Here is a 22,468-nt window from a genome sequence, read left to right as displayed (position 1 = left end):
ACAGATGAGGAGAGGAAACACACACACACACACACACACACACACACACACTGCTGCCAGGGTGCAGGACTGTGGCTGTGGAAGCACCTGTGTGAGGCTAGAGATGAAATCACTGAAGAGAGGGAGGGGAGTGGAGAAGGAATGGGAGCCAGTGGGGAGCTGGGGCTCAGTCAGGGGAGGGGAGGGGTTACTGGGGAGGAGCTCAGTGAGGGGAGGTGCCCTGGTGGGGAGGGAGCTCGCTGAGAGGGAGGGTCTTACTAAATGGGAGAGGCCCCCCTCTAAGTCTAGACAGGACACCTGGGAGCTGGCACTGTCCTCCCTCTGACACTGGGCCCCGCCCAGAGCCTTGGGGTGGGGAAGTGAGGAGGGGGCCTCTGAGCACCTTCTTTTCCAGGACCCGGGTGGGGAGCAACAGAGCCGTGAGCCCCATACTTTATGCCTATGGTGGGCATGGGGAAGCTGGGGTCCCTCCAGAGCCCTCCCTAGCTGGGCCTTCCCTTTCCCCCCAGGGGCCCAGCTCTCTCTGCCCTTCCTCTCTCCACGGTGCAGACAAGGGCGCAGGAGCCCCAGGCTGGGTTTGCTTCTCATTGTGCTCTTGGCTCTTCTGGTGGAAAAACCGAAGCACACCCCTTGGTACAGCTGAGGGGAGAGGGTGAGCGTGGCTGGGAGGCTGTCCTGCCAGGGAGGCCAAGGGGCAGGCGGGGCTGGGCCTGGAGAGAGGCCCCTTCCCAGCCTTCTGCTTCTACGTGGCTGTGGCTTCTGGGCCCAGGGTGGACGTCCTGGGAGCCTGAGGTGGAGGGGCTGGGCTGGAAGGAGGCGAACAGTGGGTTTGGGTTAGCCTCAGGCCGCCAGCACCCTCTCTCCAGGTTGTCCCCAGAACAGTCTGCAGAGGGTGGGGCGTCTAAAGTTCCTTGGGGTCTTAGCAGGAGCCGCGGGAAAGCCGCAGCAGGTGGTCGGAGTCAGGCAGGAGCCCCTGTCCCCACACAGGGCTATTTCCTAGGGGGAGGCAAGCCCCGTGCTTGGGTTCCGCAGCACCCCAGGACAGTGCCCTGTGTCCTCCATGTCACCTCCAGGAGGTAAGCTCTGCACTGGCCGCCCATCTGTCAGGTGAGGGCCTGGGCTCCAGGGACCAGCACCCACTCAGCGCTGCAGTCTCCAAGTGGCAGGGCCAGGATTTGAACCCCGAGGTCTGGCTCTCTCCCCAACACCAGAATCACCCGATAGCCTCCCTCCAGGGTCTGGAGCCCACACAGCAGCTTCCGGGTGGGCTGCCCATCAGGGGGCAAGCCTTGCCAGAACCCAGGAGCGGCTGGGCTGCCCTGCCCTGAGGGCTCGCCCTCTGTCCGCAGTTCCTCATTGAGCAGTGGGGTCTTCGGGAGATCTCCCCTCCACGCACCTCTTCTTGTGGACCTCACGCCACCCCCACTGCAACTTTCCAGCCACCCCCAGTCCCTCGCGCTGGCCCCCACTCAGCCTGATGGAAAGAGGAGCCCAGAGAGGAGCCCAACCACTTTCCTTCTGGAATCTGCTGCCTCGGCTTTCGGATGGAGAAACCATCTGGAGCGTATTATGGGCAATGGAGAAAGCGGAGCGCAGGAAAATGTGAGTTGGCCCTGGTGGCTCCCCTCCGCAGGAAGAGGGGGCGCAGTGCTCTTTCGGGGATGGGCTGTAACTGTCCCGGCCACCCCAGTCCCTGGCTAGGCAGAGAAGGGGCGTGCCCAAGAGACAGCGGCCTTGGGAAGGCAGGGCCCAGGCCCAGACACCTGCAGAGCCCAGTCTGAAATGCTCACCTTACCACCCCTCCCGTTTCACAGATGGCCCCGAGGCCCAGAGAGGGAAAGGGGCTTCTCCAGGGTCACACAGCAAGTCATGAGGTACGAGAGCAGGGTGGGTGGGAATGCTTCCAGATACATGCTCTTGCCATCGGACAGTGGAGGTCTCCAGAGACGACCAGAACAAAGAAAGGGGGAGCTGGAGGTGGATGTTTTGAGACCATGGACTTAGGCCAGGCACTGCCCTGCACAAAGCCACCTTCCACTCTGGGAACCTGGCTCCAGACAGTGCATTTGTTCCCCTCAACAAAAAAATATAGGGGGGACAGTGAAAGACGAGAGTGAGGAAGGTGGGAGACAGATACGCACAGAAACAGACGGACACACAGACAAAACAGACCCAATGCAGGGGGCACTTCGGGAGCCCCAGGCCTGGGGCAAGCCTGTCCCTACCTCATGGCCCTGAGGCTCTGGACGCCTGGCCTCTGGCAGGAGGTGCTGCCCCAGGACAGGGACGCTCAGCTTCAGCCTCCTCCTTCCAGAACCTCCTCCACTCCCCAAGGTCCAGACAGCCCCAAAGAGGTGTCTTGGGGCCAAGATGCCCCCCACCTCATGAGTCCAGAGGGAGGGCAGAGAATTAGACTCAGCCCCAGGGGAGGGGAGGGGGCAGGCGCTGAGAAAAGGGGGAGAAGTGGAGGCTGCAAAAGCCTGAGGAGGCGCTGGACACCGGGACCTGGAGCCTGACAAGGGGGACAGGACAGTGCGAGCCAAGACAAGAAGATGGGGGCCAGCCTCCCTCCATTGAGGGGAGCAGCCTGGTGTGTGTGCACGTGTGCATGTGTGTGTGTGTGTGTGTGTGAGAGAGAGAGAGAGAGAGAGAGAGAGAGAGAGAGAGAGATTCCCCAGCACTGCCTGAGGGGCAGGGACCCCTCAGCACTGGGGAGGGACACGAGCCCCCACAGCCCCCACGGCCCCGCAGGTGGTGTCTCCCAGTGGCCCTGATTATCCGTCTGCTCACCAGGTCTCTGCGGCCCCCACCTGCCCAGAAAACACTGTTTATGGGCCTGGGCCATCAGACCTGTCATTTAGCGGGAGCAGGAGGCCCCGCCTCATGCAGAAAACTGCCCAGCTCCAGGCAGCCTCCAGCCCAGACACTTAGTGCCTGTTTACCCTGGCACAGGCGGCTGGCACAGGTGGGGCTCTCCCGGGAGCGGCCAGAAGGCGGCCAGCACACCCACCTGCGGGCAGAGGTGGCCAGGACGGTGGCTCGGGGAGCTGGGCAGGGCGGGGACATCTGGCCCAGCTGCCCACCTGTGCTCCGCTGCGGGGCGCGGGGACTAGCCCCCCAGAGCCCCGCACTCTCAGCCGCCCCGCGAGAGGCGATCACACGGGACCGAGGGAGAAACTGCCACGGAGGGTGCTGGATGCCCCCTTAGGAACGGGGGTGGCTGGAGGAGGTGGAGGACCCCCGAGTCTTTGGAGCCCTGCTTTGGTGTGCCGGATGCCGCTGCTCCCCAGGTCGAGGGACTCGCTCTCAGCACCCACAGGCACCTGGACTTGGAGTCCACGTCACCATCACGCCCCACTGTGAGACAGTTGCTGCTCAGATGTGCCCCCACCTCTTATCCCACAGACACAGAGACCCCCCCACAGCACATGACCTGCTAATACTGGCTCCCAAACACAGTCTGTATGGGTAGGACACCCCACGATACCCTCACTTCCCCATGTATAATCTGGACTCCAGCAGTGAGGTCACACACACACACACACACACACACGTCCTTGGCACCCGTACACGCCCCTCCCAGGAACACACCCCCACAGGAGCCCAAGGGGGTCGATGTTTCAGTCCTGAGCTTCTCCTGTCCCTCCCCCCCCACCCCCGGCTGCTGCTCTCCCTCTCTGCACCCCCACCTCTGCTTCTCTCTAGTCTCTGGGGGAATCCAAGCCGCGCCCTTGCCCTGGGACCTCGTTGTCTCCTCTCTGCGCACCCCGGGGAAACTCCAGGGCTTCAGGGCTGCACAGGTCCGGCAGCCGCCCCTCCACCAGGCCCGCGCCAGGGGCTGGGGGCCACAGAGGAAGGGGAACAGCAGCTGGCAGTAGTTCAGGCCTCACTTTCCCCTGCTCGCCGCCTCTTCCCATGGACCCACCACCCTTCCTCATTCCAGGCTGAGTCATTCCCACATCTGGAGCCTCTGCACATCTGGAAGAGCTGAATGAAGCCTGTGCAGGGAGCTCCACGTGGACACCCGCCCCCACCTCCATCTCACCCCACTCCTGACTAGCCAGGGTTCGGCTCCTCAGCCCCCGCCAGGATCGGCCCCCTGTCACCTAGCAGCAGGTGGGCGTCCCAGGACACCCGTCACCCCTGGGGCTCTCCCGGGCAGTGGCTGCCACTCAGTGCCCACCTAGAGGGTGGCAGGACAGCACGGGCCATGGGGGAGGCCGGGCCAGGCCGGGGAGGTAGGAGAGCCAGGCGGGAGGAGGCCGTGGTTTGGCCCGCAGGCACAGAGAGTTTATGCTGGCGCCAGGCCCTGAAGCCAAACATCCTCCACTAACCTGCAGACATCAAAGCCGCAAGGGAAGGGGCCCTTCCGCAGAGCAAACCTGCGTCCTGGCTCTGGGCACAGGACCACCCTGGCCCACTCGGCGGCCCAGGCTCAGGCAGGCACAGCAGCTCTGGAGGGGCCACTTCCCGCCCCTCAGGCTGCAGAGAGGGTGGACATTACCCCCACGAGGGTGGCACAGTTGGCACAGGACTAAGCTTTGACCCCTACTCAGGGCTCCATCCCACCCTTGCCCCTGCCACCCTCCAGCAGGAGACACTGATGGGGGTTCAGGACACTGACTCCATCCCAGGACCCCTTGTTCAGCACAGGAGCTCTCCAAGTGGGCGAGGGGTGGGGAGGGAGGGGCTTAGGGGGAGGAGAAGAAAGATTCAGGAACTAGAACCTGCAGTCCAGTGGGAAGATGAGATCTGGGCTGCCAGCCATGGGCGTCCCGCGGGACAGCAGGGGCTGGGGCAGGAAGAGGGCCTGTGAGGTGCTAACAGGGAGGGAGGAGGTGCTAACAGGGCCCCTGGGGTGAGGGGGTACTGGAGCCAGCCCTCCAAAGCTCAGCCTGGAGACAAAGAAGCCAGGGATTGGGGCGAGGGGGCTCTGCCACCTTAGCCCGGGAGGCTGGGAGTTGCGCACACACAGGCATCCATGTATGACACACATGCAGACACCCATGGCACACCCCACACGTGTGTGCGTGCACAGCACCGCAGCCAAGTCTGTCCTGGGCCGGCGGCCAGATGATGTGGCTGCTTGGAGAAGCTGCGATTTGCCGAAGAATGTGCTCTCTGCCCGCCTGGCTTCCCCAGCACCGTGGCCCAGCCCCGCCCTCCGCGGGCTCCTTCTCTGCCTCATCCCGGGTCCCTAGGAGCTGGTCAGCCTGGAGAGGCCCCCGCTGTGAAATGCTTGCAACTCAAGTCTGCAGCCCAGCCCCCCAGAGGCCCTCCCGCCACAGTGCCCAGCCCACAGAGGGCTTCCACTGGCTGCCCTCAGCTTCTCTGGGTGGGAAGTGCCTCTGAAGTCTAACCTCAGTCCCTTAGCATTGGGATGTGAGCAGAGGAGCCCACAAGCAGCGGGCAGTGGAGCCCATTTGCAGCAGAAGTGGAGCTGGAAAGTGAGGGCTTGGGGGATCCCGGACCCCACCCTTGTTTTTCCTCTCTGGCTGCAGCGTCCTGTCTCAGAGAGAACTCGAGGATAGGGTGGGAGTGGGCTGCAGAGAGGGCGAGGAAGTCTTGGGGACAGGAGCTCCAGAGGCAGGGGACAGGTGGCAGGGGGACTGTCAAGACCCTTGACCTGGGCTTAGCTCAGCCCTGGCGAGTCAGTGACTCAGCTCCATCTGCTCCCACTGCCCCCTCCCCTCTCCCACAACCTTCCCCCTGACTCTCCCCACCCCTCCTCTTGGAGGTGTCTCCCTCTCTACCTCTGGCTGCACCCCGGAAACCTACACTTTGGAAGGATAATGGCTCCCAAGGGCCGTTTTTGTCTCTGCTAAGCCTTGGAGAAGGGGAGAATTAGCCGACCTGCTCATTAGGATAATAAGCTCGGCCTCCCCCGTGGTGGTGCAGCGGGTTGAGCGCAGTGCTGTGAAGCTGTCCGCAGCCTCTGCAGCGCGGGTTCGATTCCCAGCTGGCCAGGGAGAGACCCACATGGCGCAGGAGAGACCCCTCTCCTGCCTCGCCAGCTGCTACCCTCAGCAGTGTCTTCGGTCCTTCTGCCTGTTCTGCTCTTCACTGTGTCTCTGGTGAATCCTCTCACCCTCCCACGCCTCTGGCCTGTACCCCAGTTCTTGTATAAATAAAAATAAATCTTAAAAAAAAAAGATAAGCTCCCTGCATGGTTAACTGGCAACTTCCCACCTCCTTTTACCCTGGACCACGAGAAATGGCAGCTTAGATCTGGGGTTAACTCCAGAAGCCATCTCCCCCAACCCCTACACCCATCAATCAAGAATAAGTGAGGGGCTTGTGGGCTGGGAAGAAGATTCAGACCCTGGTTCTATGGCCAGGAATTCCTTTTGGGAACCGACCTGCATCCTCCTCCTCTTGGAAGGTGAACTGTAAGCCAAGCACTCCTTGCTGCATGCCTGTAGGAGCTCCCCCATCCCTAGGGAGTCATTTACTCAATGTGTGTGTGTGTGCATGCTTTTGTGGGGCTGAAAGCATAACAGGTGTATTCCCCAAACCACACAGCCAGTGCAGAGGGGGAGCTCAGACAGCTTGCAACAAACCCTCCTGGAATTGTTATAGAGCAGCCCCGATATTAGGGACATCCTTTTCCCCCCTAACAGAATGACCAAGGATTATGAAAATTCACTCCCAACGTCTGGAGAGAAATCTGGCCCCCGACTCCAGGAGGCCCCTGACCAGCTCTGTTCAGTGACAACAGAAGCAGTGTTTAGTTGGATCAGAGCACCCTGGGGGAATGAATGCTGAATCAGAACTAAGGCAGCGCCCCTGTGGCCCGCTGGAACATGAAGACATGTACACATTTCTTCAAGGGACCATGGCCAAGGGCCACTGAGAGGCCCAGAGAAAAGGTCTGATGGGGATGAGCAGCTCAGTTTCCATTCAGTCAAAGTGAAGATGGGGTCAGGTCTGTGTGTGCTTCCACAGATCCTCAGTGCCCGATCCACGAGGGTGTAAAACACACAAACACACACACACCACGATATGGAAGTCTATTCTGAGAAGCTCCTGAGTCTGGAGAGGCACACTTCCTTGCACACACGCACCCCATTAACTTTGGAAACAGCCCACTTACTCCAGCTCTGGGCATGGGATGGTCAGTGGCTCAAAAGTCCTCCCTAGGAGCTTGCTGGTCATCTGGATTACTCCACTCCTGGTGTTTTGCAAGGAGTAAGAATCAGCCTTGGGGAGGTGAATCAAGCTCCCCCACTTTTTTGCTTTTCAAAGGACAGTTTTTTCTGGCCTAGCTGCCATCAAGGTTTTAAAAGGCCTCCAGGCCTCCAGAACACCCCATTACAGCAATGCTCGGGCCTTCCTGTCTGGGAAGTGCTTTTCACCTGCATTATCTCCACACTCACAAACACCCAGGGAGCTTGATTAGCTGGGAATGGCTTTTTTAGGCTCTCTGCTATGATTTTTAAAATGTTAAAAGCACTGAAGATGACTCAAGGTGTTTCCATAATCAGAAATCAAAGCGGAGGAAAAGTCTTTTAAAATCAGAATAGAGTGAGAATGGAACAAAGCCCAACATACTCACACACACTGGAAGGTGGGTAAGTCCAGGGGAGGGTGGGGGCACACGAGGTGGCTTCTGTGTGGAAAGAGGGGAGCAGCCAGCAGTGGGAGAATGGAGAGGGACGTCAAGCTGCATTCAAGGATGAGGTAGTGCTCACCAGCCAACAACTGGCCAGACATTCAGAGGTGATCCAGGCCTGCGTGTCTCCTCCAACAGACACCATTATCAGTACCTTTAATCATCAGAAAATCTTATGACAGTTATTGGGAGCAAAAGGATCCCAAATGCCTAGAATGTAGAATGTTAAGAACAAGGCAAAATGTGTTCACATAGAAATAAGAATGGTTGATTGACTATTCAGAAGACATGAGCACCATTTTCTCAATATCGCCAGTGTTCTTGTCATTGCTTCAAATAAAAGAACCTGTTTTTTTGCTCCCCCACAAGGACATTACAAATAAAATACAGTTTAGAAAGAGAAAAAAAAAAGAACTAAGAATTGTGAATAAGTGAGTCATTCTTGGCTGGGAATGACTGGCAGGAGGGAGGCATAGACAATGCTCCCTGATGGCCTTCCTGGCACCCCCCCATCCTTTCCTAACAGAACACCCTTAAAGTGTAAAGGGGGAAGTAAAGGAGGAAGACTTGGGGCCTCCCTGATGGCTTAAGGATTAAGTCTCAGAGTTACCACCTGAGTTTGATCCCTGGCCAAGGAGCTAACCCATATATGGCAGACCTCCCGTCTTGCCTGCTGCTCCCCTGAACAGTGTATTTTAGTAAAGCCATCTCTCCTGCTCCCCACTCTGTCTCTGGTGAATCTTCTCACCTCTTCCCTCCCCCCCTGCACCTCTGTCCTACACCCCAGCTCTTTTATGCATAAATAAATAAATCTTTGAAAAAAAAGAAAAGGGGGGAAGACTTGCATCAGGAGTGGAAATGAATCATCCCCACCCTGGAAACTGCAGGGCTTTATGCAAGGCTGCCCCTGAGGGGCAAAACAGGAGCCTTGAGAGAAGGTGGGCTGCCACGCCAAGGACAGGGGTCCCCAGTCGGGATAAAGCAGAGAAGGCTCCTGTAAGGTTGGTGCAGGGGGCCTGGTGAGGGCCCCAGGCCACAGGCACAAGGAGGGGCCTTGAAACTGCAGAGAGAATCCCACCTTCGCCTCAGCTCCTGGAACGGGAGGCCTCCACCTGACACAAACAGGACCTGATAGCAATCAACCAGAAAGTGCCAAAAAACAACAACTTCGGTCTGCAACCCAGTTTCCCGCCTAACCATTCCTCACCCTAGAAAAGAAAAGGACATCTCTCCCTGACAATGGGCGAGACTTCTCCCACCCCTGTGGGGGTCACAAACCTCGCCCGAGGGCGCAATAAATTTCCTGCCTGTGAGAAACATAGCCTGGCTCTCCTTTCTTTTCTTTACTGAGCCAATCCTTTCAGCTCCTTAACAGGTCGCTCAGGGGACCCCCAGGAATGTTGGGGCAAGGGTGCACCCTGAAGCTTCCCTGCCTCAGCACACCTGCAACTCCCAGACCACCCACGTGCACTCCTGATCAGCTACCCTGGAACCCTGAGCAGTCCCTGTTCCACGAAGCAGAAAAGCAGGCCTCCCTCCTGCCCGGGAGCCCCCAAACCTGTTATGAACTTTTTCTGCCAAGGTGATGTCTTCCTGAGAATTGAAAAATAATAGATCTTGGGCCTCCCCGGTGGCGCAGCGGTTGAGTGCTGGGTTGCGAAGCCGCCTGCGGCCTCAGCGGCGCCGGTTCGATCCCCGGCTGCTCCCCGGCCACCAGAGGAGGGTCCCACATGGCGCGCAGACCTCTCCTGCCGCCCGCTGCTCCCCTCAGCAGTGTACTTCGGTCCTTCTGCCTGCTCTGCTCCCAGCTCTGGCTCTGGTGAATTCTCTCACCCTCCCGCGCTTCTGACTGTACCCAGTGCATGTATGAACAAAAAAACAAACAAACAAACAAATAAATAAATAAAACATGCCTCTATAAAATTAAAAAAAAAAAAAACACAATAAAAAAAAAAAAAAGAAAAATAATAGATCTCCTTTTCTTTTTTTTTTTTTATTTATTTATTTATTTTTTTTATAGAGGCATGCTTTATTTATTTGTTTGCTGGTTGGTTTGTTTGTTTGTTTTTTTTGTTTATACATGCACTGGGCACAGTCAGAAGCGCGGGAGGGTGAGAGAATTCACCAGAGCCAGAGCGGGGAGCAGAGCAGGCAGAAGGACCGAAGTACACTGCTGAGGGGAGCAGCGGGCGGCAGGAGAGGTCTGCACGCCATGTGGGACCCTCCTCCGGTGGCCAGGGAGCAGCCGGGGATCGAACCGGCGCCGCAGAGGCCGCGCAGTTTCGCAACCCAGCGCTCAACCGCTGCGCCACCAGGGAGGCCCTAGATCTCCTTTTCTAAAAATTCACCACGGAGGTGGCACTGAGTGTCCCAGCCGTGGCTGCTCGGCTCCCGCTGTCTCCCCTGGGCCGTGACTTCTGAGGAGATCATCCCCTGCCGCGGGCTCTGCCAATTTTCTTCAGTCCTTTGGTTAGAACCTGAATGACTTAGTGTTGTGAAATGGGCCAAAAATCACAGCTACAAAGTGGTGGCAGCAGGCTCCAGGCCACTAGGTCACTGCAGTGACCATCCCCGGGAAATAGTGTTTGGGTTCCAGGATGAAGATAATCCTTTTTCTGGCTTCTATTGTGGGGAATACCTGAAATTCATTCTGCTTCTTTAGAATTTTTTCTCTAACAACTCTTAGGTTAAAAAAAAAAAAAAAATATTAGTTAACAGTGTCGGAGAGATTAAGCACAATCAGTATCCGAGCAAGGTCTGCTGGTGAACAGCTCACCCCAGCAGTGCTGCGCCATGGAGAGGCTGGCAGCTCTCCATACAGTCCTACGGGAACTTTGTTGTTGTTTTTAATATTTTATTTATTTTTGCAAAGACCTGAGGTGTAGACCAGAGGTTCGGGGGTTGCTGGTGGCGGTGAGAAGATTCACCAGAGACAGAGTGGGGAGCAACAGGCAGATCTACTGAAATACACTGCTGAGAGGAGCAGTGGGTGAGACAGAAGAGGTCTGTTGTGCCACCTGTGGGTCAGCTCCCTGGTGGGGATCTAACTCAGTTGGTAGGGTTGCGGTGTGAGGTCCCGGCAGTAGCTCTGAGACTTAAGCCCTGGGTCACCAGGGAGGGCCTGGAACTTGTTTTGAAGTTAGGGAGGACATTGGCTCAGTTTCAGCCCTGCCTCCTCTGTCACACCTGGACCTAGTTACTGGTTTGTTACACACTGCCCAGTGAGAAGGGGTCTGGGCTGAAGGTTCTGAGCTCACTGGTGTGAGGTGCAGCCTAGCACTGGCTTATGTTCAAAGATCCCAGAAGCTCTCTAATTTATAGAGCCCAGCCCACCCCACTGCTCTGGGGGAACTGTCTTGGCCCCAGAGTTAACAGCACTGCAAGACAGCCAGTGGCAGGCTCCTGGGCTTCTGACATGTTCAAAGGGCAGGCTTGGGGGTACAGGCCCTTCTCTCCCAACTGCTCTCCTGTCCAGCTTATAAGGCGAACATGAGTGCAGCTTTTCTGCCTGGCCACCTTGTTCCTCAACCCCGTTTTCAGCTGGGAAGCTTAGCCCGGAGGTTTGGGGTTCTTGAGCCTTCTTTGAAATCCTCCAGGGGTGGGGAACTGGCCAGGCCTTTAGAGCCCAATAATTACTTTAGAGAGAGGGAGAGCCTGGGCAAAGACCTATTTTTTTTTTTAAATGGCCCTCATGCCCAGTTTCCAGGGAAGCTTGGACACCTCAGTTCCTTTAGAAGTGGTGGCGCAGGCGGTTGACCGCTGCGCTGTGAAGCTGTTCACAGCCTCTGCAGTGCTGGCTCGATCCCAGCCGGCCGGCGAGAATCCCACATGGTGCAGCAGACCTCTCCTGCCTCGCCCGCTGCTCCCCTCAACAGTGTATTTCAGTCAGTCTGCCTATTCTGTTCCCCACTCTGTCTCTGGTGAATCCTCTCACCCTCCCGCACATCTGGCCTGTACCCCGGTTCTTGTATAAATAAATCTTTAAAAAAAAAAAAACAGTGGGAGCCCAGACCAGGAGCAGCTGGTTGACATCTGGAGCCCAGTGAGATGGGGCAGTGGGGGTAAGGGAGCAGAGTCTGCTGGGAGGGGACCAGGGACTGAGAAGTGCAGGGCTCTGGACAAGTGGAGTTCCCCTGGCTGTAGGGCTTAGCAGAAGCTGAGCCTGTTGCACCCCTTCTCCTGAGGTTGAGGGGGATTCTGGAGGATGGAGGAGCGCCATCTATGGGTGGTGGCAAGGCATTAACCAGAAAACCTGAGAATTGACAGCTGCTCAGTTCCCCTGGCTATGAATGAAGGTGCTCCCTTGGAGCAGGGGTCCTGGGTGAGTGTGTAGCATGGGAGAGGGGTGTTCTGTGACCTGCAGGCTGTCCTCAATGGAGACAGTACCCTTTCCTGGCACCCCTCTGCCTCTGCCGCGTCATGTGCACAGCTTACCAGCCGCTGCCTCCTGGCTGTGGCCATTAGTGAGTACTGGTGCTCTCCCAAGGTGAGGGTTGAAGGCAGTGCTGTCCTGGTCCCTCTTCACCTATGGGGTCATTAGAGCAAGCCACGGTGCAGACTGCAGATGGACATGGGGTCATCTGTGCTGCCTGAGGTCACTTCCCCGCGGTGCTGAGCTCTAGGACGCCATGCCTGCAACAGAGGGCTGGCACCAGGAGTCTGAGTTCAGTTCATGGGCCCTTCCCAACCCAGTTTCTAGGGTGTCTGTCATCCACAATCTCCCTGCATCTGTCCCTCTGTAAACTCCCCTTCCCCACATCACTCCTTCCTTCGGCAGGAGACACGTGGTAAAGCTATTCTGCTCTCCCTCACCTTATCTGCCACATGCATGTGATGCAGTAGCGAAAAGGGGGCCGCCTACACCTCTGTTTCCCCAGTATGCCCAGCTGACCCTATCCCAGCCAAGTGGGAGCCAACCTCTGGACTGAAATTCCGATCTGGGGAGGTAACATGGGCTGGGGGCGCTGGGGGCAGTTTCATCACTGGTGTTCACCACGGCCACTCTGCTGCTGCTGCACCAGCACCAAGGCTGCCAGGACCTCTGCTCCTGCCACCTGTGCCAGAGTCCCAGCTAATTAAAGCATCTCTGCCCAACAGCCCTTACCCTCATGTGCTCTCACTTCATCCCAGCAAAAGGGAACCTGAGTGCTGGCCAAGCAGAAGCAGCTATCTAGCGTGAAGGGGCCTTGGGAGTCTGCTCCATGGATGCAGCCTGGGTGTGCTTGGGGCCAGGACAGCACGTGCAAAGGGCCAATAACATCCTGGCCAGCCTCACCCCTGGCCACTGCTAACAGGACCCAGAGCAGGAAGCTGCTCAGTGAAGATGGTGGTCTTTTCCCAGTTCTCCAAGCATCTGGAGGCCCACCCTCTCCCCAGCTCCCCAGGGAAGCCCAAAGCCCTGGCAGTTGGGGGGTGAAGGCCATAAGCAGCAACCACAGCACTGTCAGTCTCCTCCCCGGGGACAGGGTGCCATATGGGATCCTGGGCACAGAAGGCATAACACATCTCTGACCTCAGCCTCTCCAGGCTCTGCCGCCCCATCTCTGGGTCCTGGACAGCATAAAGAGAGGACAGGAGGTTTTCCCTGACTTCCCAGGACATCAGAGCTGGCTGCCAGACTTGAGAAATGAGCCAGTGGCCAAAAGGAGGGGAAGCTCTTCATACCTGAGCACATTTCAGAAGTGTGGAGGGTCTAAGCTTCGTGCCCTGGGCTTGGGGGAGAAAACTAGAGGGCCGAGCAGAGGGTTGTGGGCAACTGAAAAGGGATGGAGTCTTTTGTCCGGTTCCCTGAACTTCATCCTGAGCCTCACTTTGAGTCCTCATCCCTCAGGACCCCCAGGATTGCCCACTCCCTGTCAGCACCAGGGGATGCCCAGCTGAGGCCCAGGTAGCAGAGAGGTTAATGGTGTCCAGGAAGGACCACCAGTGGGGAGAGGAGCAGCAGAAGGGCAGCCCAAAGGCAGGGAGTACATGTATGGGTGGCTGGGCCCCAGGGAATTACTAATGCCTCCAGCCACCACCAAGCTGAGGAGGCTCTGAGGCCACAGCGGGGACCACCTGGGCTCTGCCCACCCATCCAAGGACAGTCACCTGTCCTGGCCCGGGAAGCACCACCCTGCAGCGGGGAGTAACCTCCTCCAGCCTGCCCCTTCCTGATTTTGCAGGGCACAGGAGGCCACAGCACTGACCCTGTGAGACACCCCCACCCACCAACCAGCTTGGGACACGAGACCCTGTGAGAAGCTCGCCAAGGTGAACCTTGACAAGCCCAGTACCTCTACCAAGGAGGTGGAGCCTGGGGTCATAGCCCCAGTTAACAAGGTGAGGGGTTCACAGCAGACTCCTGGAATGGGAAGCTTCTCTGCCCTGGTCTCTGAGCTCCTGCCCTCAGGCGAGGAGTCCATGGAGGAAGCCACTGGATCCTACACGACCCTCCTTGGGGCTGTGCTGACACCACCTACCTCCAGCCCCAACCTCGGAGCCAGCTGACATTTTCTTCCTCGCTCTTCTACCTGAAGTCAAGCCTCAGGTTGGGTGGCGATGAAGGCCTGATGCCAGCCCACTCTAGGCTTCCACCGAGTATTCCTGAACCCAGACTCTTTGCTGCTGCTTATGATTTGAGATAAATCAGAAAGAATATAAGCTTGGTCTCACTTGGCGGGGATGGATACCCATTTGTTCATATTCTGCCTTGGCACTGGAGGGACCTATGTCTTTCCAGGATAGATGCGGTCTCTCTGTCCTGGCCCAATAGAGGTAGGCAGGGAGGGGGCTGCCATGTGGTCATTTCCAGGGCTCCTGACCAGCTCCATGTGACTATGCCTCCAGGAAAGGAGTATGACATACTGTTTCCTCTCCCAATCTCAAGGAAGCAACTTTCCCAGGGCCTGACTATGTGGGATTCAAGAGAAGCAGCAATGCCTCCCTGACTCAATATGCTCCTCCTCCTTCCCCAATCCCCCCCCAAAACAAAGTTCCCTCTTCTTATTTTCTCGCTAAGAGTCCTGCCTGCTGTGAGGTTCCCCTGGGTGTGCACTAGGGAACAAGGATAAGGACCAACGAATTAGGTAGCAGCTCCCTCTAGGTCTGACCCCCAAGTACCACAGACTGATGAGCCCAGCTAACTTTATTTTTGGCCCCAAGTCAGGTCTCCCAAAGGGTTCATAGCCAGTCACATCAGTCTTCCCATCAGATTTCTTCTGTGGGAGAAGCTGGCACCCCAGTACTTGACTTCTAGTGCCACCGTCTCTTGTCAACTGGGTTCCAATCTGTCCAATGGCCTCAGCCAAGAGCTCAAAGCATAGCCACCAGCTTGAAGACGCCCTCAGGCTTGGCAGGAACCACGTGGACAAAGGTCTTGTAGAGCACTGCACCCTTCGGCAGTCTGGTAACCAGATCCACAGCCTCCACGTTGCTGGGACTGGGCACATAGACCTCCTTGGTGTAGCGGACTACCCCCTCCTCCAAGGCGTACAGGCACTTCCTCTTCCCCAGCCCGACCTGCAACACACAAACCTCGTCAGCTTGAGGATAGCTGTCTCACAAAGATCCAGGTCTGTGGCTGAAGGACAGGGTTCAAAAGCATCAACTGGGGTTCCCCTCCCCACTTACTGGCACTTCCTTGGCTGTACTTCCAGGCTGACTTTGACAGAAGGTGGGAAGTACTCTAACAGCCAAACCTGGTAGAGGTTCAGCCCCTCAGGACTGACAAGGTGGCCTAGTCTGTGGAGCAGGCCAGAAGCGCCACCAGACAAATCCTCTCATCACTAAGCAAAATGCCCTCATCAATGCCCTGGCAACTTGTTTTCATTTAGAATTAAAAAACCCTGAAATTCACAGATTTAGCTCTAGTTTAATTTTCATTTTCATCTACAAAGCGGTCTATGAAGTTTAGGCTCCATGGAAAGCACATAACAATGCTGTATGGATGATGTGTCATAAGAAAGTAACAATACCAGCTAGTACTTATTGAATATAGTGTGCCTTGCATATCTAGTAACTTATTTAATTCTTACCATGCAAAGCAGGTACCATTTCTAAACCTCTGTTTTTCAGACAAGAAATATGAGCAATGTGATTAAATAAACTATGCATTGTATAGACAGTCTTTTAACTGTATTATAGCAATTCTTATTTAGAATTTGAGATTGCATGTGTAATAATTTTCATCCAGGCAGTCCAGCATTATTCAACATTTTCCTGATTAAAAAAGTGGGCTCTGGTGACAGGATGTCTGGCTCAAGTCCCAGCACTACTACTTACTATTATATGATAGGGAGAAAATAATGAACTTTGAAGCATCTCAGTTTTTTCATCTGCAAAAGGAACAATATTAACTACTTTAATAGGTCATCCTGAGGATCATACAAGTAATGATCACAAAGAGCCTAGATTATTGCCTAAGTCCAAACAAATTAGCTTTTATTCATACTATTTTAGCAAGTCCAGACTGTTGACATAGCCGCTAAAAGATAAAGTTATTACATATGCAATCAACTCACATACGATGAGTATTCTGAAAGAATCATAGTCACTATCAGTCGTTCTGTACCTATTAAGGTTTCCAAAACCAGAGTGGAGGGGGAACTGATTACAAAACAAACTAAACCAACATTTAAATAGTGTGAGCACAGTATAGATCAATGTTAACAGAGAACTTCCCTACCTCAGAGAGTAATTCCAACCAGCTGAAACTGAAATCCCCGCCTGGTATGGACTTCATTTTGGGGAATTCCATTTTATAAGGATTTAAGCTTTCTTTCACCCATCTAATACTTGATGCAAAGGACTTTTTAGAAACAAGGAAAATGGAATAAACTGAAATTTGTTTCCAAGACTGAGAAAATATCTTGAATCACTAGTCATCTCCTCCTCCAGACACTGAGGGTTGTAAAGAACCAAGAGATCAGGTTAATGCCTTTCCAGGCTAACCAGGAATCAGGCAGGACTGGTTCAAATCCCAGCACCGGCACACAGACTGCTCTGCTCTCCAAGGCTCAGGCATCTTATCTGTAAAACGGAGATGGTACCTGCCCACCTACATGGATGGGTGCAGGAGGAAATGGGAGGGAGGCCCGGGAACCAGCACGATGCCTGGCACGTGGCAAGCACCCAATAAAGGCAACCGGTACTGTTGTTACTGTGCTTAGGTGTGTGGAGAGGAGGTCCTAGAAAAGGAAAACTGGGGGAGGGTCCCAAAACAACTCACATGGGCTCCTGGGTGCCAGCGGAAGTGGCGCTGAGTCGCAAGGATGTTACCAGCATGAACATAGTGACCTAGAAGAGAGTCCACAGGAGTGCGGGCGCTGAGTCCCAAGGGGTGGCACAGCAAACGGCTGAGAAAACACCACGGCCTGCATGATCCTGGCCCAGAGGCTGCACACCAGCCCCTAAGCCTGCCCCTGATAAAACCAAGCCCCAGAGGGTCTTCCCAGCACCCTCACCCCACCCCGCACCCCTTCTCTTCAGTCCCATGGAGAGAAGATTCACATCTATCTGATCTTCTCCAGGCCCCCCACCAGCCTCTGTCCCTTTAAGCCAGAGCCAGATTTTCTGGGGATCTAAGCAGAGAGGCCAGGATCAGGCACTGGCGTGATTTTCCTGCTTCTCAAAGGGACACAGGGGTCAGCAGAGCAGCATGCAGCTGGGAGCCGGAAATCAAGGCACAGCCTCACCCTCCATTTTCTTGATGCCATAGCGTTTGCCTCGTGACTTTCCACCAAGGTTTTTGGAGCTGCCCCCTGTCTTCTTGGATGCATATCTGACAGCCAGAGCTGCGGCCTGAGGGGGGTTCAGCAGGGCTGCAACAGCAGAAACAACAAAAATGTTCAGGCAGAGATGCTCCCAATCCCAAGCATCTGCCCCACTGAGAGTGACAGGGGAGGGGAGGAAAATGTAGGCACAGAAATGCCACTGACTGTGTTCGTCATCAGGGGTGTCTGGAAGTCACTGGCCTTTTCCAGGGCAGTGGACAAGTCATTCGTTGTATTGCCCGTGGTGTAAGCACAGCATGAAGTGCGTGTGTGGCCCTGAGGTGGGGGTAGGGTGAGGGAAGTGAATACTAATGGAAAAATGATAGACACCATGTACCCCAGGCCCTGACACAGTCAGTGTTGTCAAGAAACACACACCACAGACACAGAAGCCAGCAGAGGACACCACACACTGGCTGTGTGAGCCTCACTCACAACCATGCCCGCAAGGCTCCATGGCCGTGCAGGGCCCAGACCACAGCAGCCAGCAACAGAACACCCAGAGAAGCCTTGCTTCAGCCACACCCACCACTTTCTCAGCTTCCCACCCCTCCACTGCACCCCAGATACTTGTAAACAAAGGCGACAGCTTCTCTGGGGGTGGCTCCCACAGGCTCCTGGCCATTTCAGAAGGTTGGGCCTTTTCCAGCAAACAGAGGTGCAGCCAAGGAGACCTACACCCTGCGCTTGTCAAGCTGTTCTGCATGCTCGGCCCAAAGTGCTCAGTGGTGATCAGGTTATAAAGAAAAGTGAATTAAACGCACAGGAAACAAGAGAAAAGCCCACTGCTACAGGACAAGCCCAGGGCTGGGCAGCTCCCCTCTTTGGCTCATCAGGGCCTTAGAAAGCCCGTAGGTCTCTGGACACTATAACCCCAGAGAGCCCAAAGCCTAGCTTCCTGAATTTCTAATGTGAACAGAGACTGGATGGGGAAAGGACCAGCGATAATGACTCACAGAGAAATATAAAGCCCAGGACTAGGATCTTCCTACCTTTAAACACCCATTCACTTACCCAGGCTCTCACTCCCTCTGCGCAGGAACTGCACTTTAGCTTTACCAAAATTATTTGCAAATCTTTGTCCTTCACCTTACTTCCCCTCCTCTTCCTCCAAGGAGACAGTGCTACCCCCCAGGCAGTTGCTCAAGCAGAAACCAGGGAGTCACTGCAGATCCCTGCCCTTTGCTTACCTCACGGACCCAGCTCACCAGCAAACTCTGGAGTCAGCCTCCAGAACAGCTCTCAGATGCATCCATTTTCCTCCCAAGTTCACGGTCACTGCTAACCTGCTGGCTAAATCTCTCCTCAGGGCTATCACAGCTTCCCCTCGGGTTTCCTCATTTTCACGCCTGCCCTCTTTCAATTCACATAAGACCAACAGTCACTTTCTCAGAATGTGAAATTGGGTGAAGTCACACCTTGCTGTCTCCTCCTGGGCAGGAGAGGCCTCCTGTCAGCCCTTGGGTCTCAACTTCCACGTGGCCTCCTCAGAGGCCTCTCCTAACCACCCAACATTAAAAAAGACACATCACATTTTTTTACTATTATGTATGTGCTTATTTATGGCCTTATCCAATAGAAAGAATCATCCAGCTGGTAGAAACCGTCTTTTGGGATCCCCATCCCCCACCACTGTCTGGCACAAAGACAGAGGTCAATTTGTGGAACCAAAGGGTGAACTTTTGCTCCAATGTGCCAATATCAGTAACCCATTTTTAGATGTAAAGGGATCTAAACACACCCAGAGGGGGAGAAGTGGGAGCTTATTCTGAAAACACAGAACAGTGCCTGAGCCAGCCACTGCTTTAACCTTCGTGGAGAACAGTTACAGTTCTCAACTGCTAACCTGTTAGCTCCCTAAAACCGCCTCGACGAAACTCCCAGCACTGACCTCACTCCTTCCCAGTTGCTTCTGTCGACAGATGAACTGATAAAGTATGAACCGTCACAGAACCACCACGACTCTGGTCACGCCGTCTCTGGACAGGCTGACACAACGGCCACCAGCCTCACAGGTGACGGAAAAGCAACTTTGAAAGGTCCATGCAGGAGGGACTTCCCGCAACAGGAGCAGCTGAGATCGAAAACCCATCTATCTCCTCCTGCCCCGCGCTCCGCTACAAAAACCCGAGCACACTGCCCAGAAAACTGAGTCGGTGTCTTGAGGACCTAAGTCCCCGTCTCTCCAGCTTCCCTGTTTCGGGACAAACCTCGCTTTCCCACCCCGCCAAGAGTGGCAGAGCTTCCCAGCCATCAATTTCACCAATTCTAGGGCAACCTCCTGGCCTTCAAGCAGGGGAGGGGCACGTGCTCCCCGAACTACCACGCTCAGGCCGCCTAGACGGGTCACGTGATCCGCTCCAGCTGTCCCACCAACCCCAGCAGGTCTTCGAAGAGAACATCCCCATCCCCCGCGTTCCCACGGGCCTCCACGCGCCTTCACGCGCCTCCACCCCTCCCCCCGCAATGGCCCGGGCGTCTGCTTACCAGCTGTGCTCGTCCTCAGGGCCAGTAGCGCCGCCGCCATGTTTGCCGTGCGCCTGCTTCCGGCGTCGGCAAACGTCACTTCCGTTTCCTGAGATTCACTTCCGGGTCCTGCGTAGCGGTTGAAGGCGCGGCGGGAGAAGCTGCAGGTGAGTCTCGGGGTGCCGGCGCGGCGCGGCGGGCTGTCGGGCTTTCCTTCTGGGGTGGCGTTCGGCCGGGGCTCGGTGCCGGGGAGCCGGGGTCTGGCGCCGAGGGTGGACGAGCCGCCCCGCCCTGGTGCGGCCTTGGCAGGCGCGGAGCCGGCCGCGGGGCTGGGTAGTCCCGCTGCCTCGTTTTGCACTGAAGCAACCGAGGCCCTGGCGGGGACAAGGATGGGCTCCCTCCCTGGCCGCCCATTATATATTATTACTCAGCGTTTGTGATGTGCCAGAGACTCCGCTCAGCGCTGTAAAAGACGCGTCGTTTCTTTTATTTCTCACAACAGTAACTGTCCTGTTTTTACTGAAAAAGAAACCGAAGCCCAGAAATGTTACCCGGCTTATGCCGGGACACACCAACAGTGTTTGGTTAAAGAATGACTCTTGCACACGACCCAGCAACAGCACCCCTTGGTATATATGCAAAAGAAATGAAGACGTGTCCACACAAAATCTTGTGCATGAATGTTCAAAGCAGAACTATTATTCAGAATAGCCCCACAATGTAAACAAATTCTCATCAAGTGATAATGTGGTATATTTATACAGTGGAATATTTTTCAGCCATAAAACCCAAATAGTGAAACATGCTACGACATAAATGAAACTTGTAAGCATGTTACTGTGTATTCCATTAATGTGGCATATCCAGAAGGGAAATCCATATTAGACAAGTAGATTCGAGGTTGAAGTGGGTTGGCGGGAGAGGGGGATGGGTAGTGACTGCTTGATAGCTACGGGATTTCCTTTCAGGGTCATCAAATATTATGAAATTAGGTAGTAGTGATGGTTGCACAACCGTGTGAACAAACTAAAAACCACTATTTAAAGTGAATTTTGTGGTATTCAGGTTGCTTCTCACTTAAGGATGACTTTTGGCATCTCCATTTCAAATTCAGAGATCAACAAATGAGTAGTGTTGAGTGTTGTTACTACCCATTGAAAAGTTTGCAGTGGTAACCTCCACTTTGTTTATAGCTCATCTTTACCTAGAAAGGACTTGAGGAGGGCTTCTGTTAGAATACAGGGCATGACTGTTCTAAGTTCTAGATCGAATATGCTGGAACCTTGCCCTTTTCCTGTTTTTCTGTTTCTCTTTATCGCAATTTTTTCTCTGTAAAGCTTGTCTCTAGAACATGTCCAGGGGACTGAATTCAATGTTACAGTCTTTGTATCATCTCTTTTTCTTTTAGGAAATTAATTTGATGGCTCTGAAGAAGTCACCACTCTCGCTGGAATCCAGTGATAGTGACTCTGAGGAGTTGCCAGTATTTACCTTTCTAAAGAAGGAACCAGCTTCAACAAAGAGAAGCCAACCTCAGAAGGAAGAGAAGATTGTAGTAGTAGATACCTCAGATTCTGAGGCCTCTTGTCCTCTATCACCAAGGTTGAAAAACCCACCATCTGTCCTAGACGTATCTCAAACTGTCACACAAAGAGAGCCAGTCAGGGTGCTAAGCAGTGGAAGTGAGAGTGAGGAGGAATTTATTCCCCTGGCTGAGAGGCTTACTTGTAAGTTTTTGACCCATAAGCAACTGAGTCCTGATGATTCTGACTCCCCGGTTAAAAGTGTCTGGGGTCATCAAAATAATGAAGGAGCAGCATGTGACTGGAAAAAACAGCCTTTTCCAAAGAGCCCTGATGTTCCCCTCCATGCCACCTCAGAGAGACTTGCATTCAATAACAAGCTCTCTTTAGTAGCTGATCCATGCCACCAGCTTCCAGCCTGCCAAACCACCTGCCCTGTCCAGTGCCAAAGCTTGACAGTGACCAACACAAATGCCCCAACTCAGAAAAGAACCAAGCCCCGTCAGAAGGCGCAGAGGAGAATCACACAGGGAAACCAGCCCCAGGAACAAGCAAGCCTGAAGAAAGGCGCCCTGAGACGAGAGGAAGGGAAGAAGGAGGCAGCACTGGTTCACAGGCTAAAAGCCCAGAGGCCAGAGGAGTGCTTAAAGCACATCGTTGTGGTGCTTGATCCAGGTTCTACCGGCATCTCTCTTTACCTGGGGCTGTGTTACCTGCTTTCTGGGCCACCCACTGACAGCCCCTTCCCCATCTGTTGCAGTGCTTTTGCAGATGGAAGGTGGGGGCCAGCTCCTGGGAGCGCTGCAGTCCATGGGGTGCTGCTGTGCCATTGAGGCGCAGGAAGTGCCTCGCAGTGTCACCTGGAGGAGAAGGGCCGGGCCGGCTGAGGTAGGAGCTGGCCTTTCTCCTCCTCCCTCTTAGAGTTACAGAAGAAATACGCTTTTACTCAAAAGGATGTGTATCAGTCATGGCCCCAGCAGGAAAACAGATGGCACACTCAGGATATTTGGAGGAGGATTTAATAAGGGGACTGCTTTCCAAGGTGTGGGCAGGGTACAGAAAACTGTAAGGGTCAGCTCAATACTTGAGGGTAATAACAGCATAACTCCAGTTCG

General features: G+C 54.8%; 2 protein-coding genes across 3 annotated transcripts in view; one reads left to right on the top strand and one right to left on the bottom strand.

Annotated features, from left to right (window-relative positions):
• Window positions 1-9,946: 9,946 nt before the first annotated feature.
• Window positions 9,947-20,051, bottom strand: MRPL27 (mitochondrial ribosomal protein L27). Its single transcript, XM_037495145.2, has 4 exons — window positions 19,852-20,051; window positions 17,287-17,412; window positions 16,821-16,888; window positions 9,947-15,112 (listed from the first exon to the last, which is right to left on the bottom strand). The coding sequence occupies exons 1-4, from the start codon at window positions 19,889-19,891 to the stop codon at window positions 14,906-14,908; spliced, it is 441 nt and encodes a 146-aa protein (XP_037351042.1). The 5' UTR covers window positions 19,892-20,051; the 3' UTR covers window positions 9,947-14,905.
• EME1 (essential meiotic structure-specific endonuclease 1) overlaps window positions 19,931-22,468 on the top strand; it is a 14,417-nt gene continuing 11,879 nt past the window's right edge. For both annotated transcript variants that reach the window (XM_054689812.1, XM_037495143.2), the window contains exons 1-3: window positions 19,931-19,997; window positions 21,239-22,028; window positions 22,114-22,241. In XM_054689812.1, the coding sequence (XP_054545787.1) occupies window positions 21,251-22,028; window positions 22,114-22,241 (906 nt within the window). In that variant the 5' untranslated portion in view covers window positions 19,931-19,997; window positions 21,239-21,250. The remainder of the gene's footprint in view (window positions 19,998-21,238; window positions 22,029-22,113; window positions 22,242-22,468) is intronic.

Source organism: Talpa occidentalis, unplaced genomic scaffold (assembly GCF_014898055.3).
Source record: "Talpa occidentalis isolate TD23 unplaced genomic scaffold, MPIMG_talOcc4v2.1 talOcc4.7, whole genome shotgun sequence".
NCBI lineage: Eukaryota > Metazoa > Chordata > Mammalia > Eulipotyphla > Talpidae > Talpa > Talpa occidentalis.
This window is presented reverse-complemented; position numbering and strand designations above follow the sequence as displayed.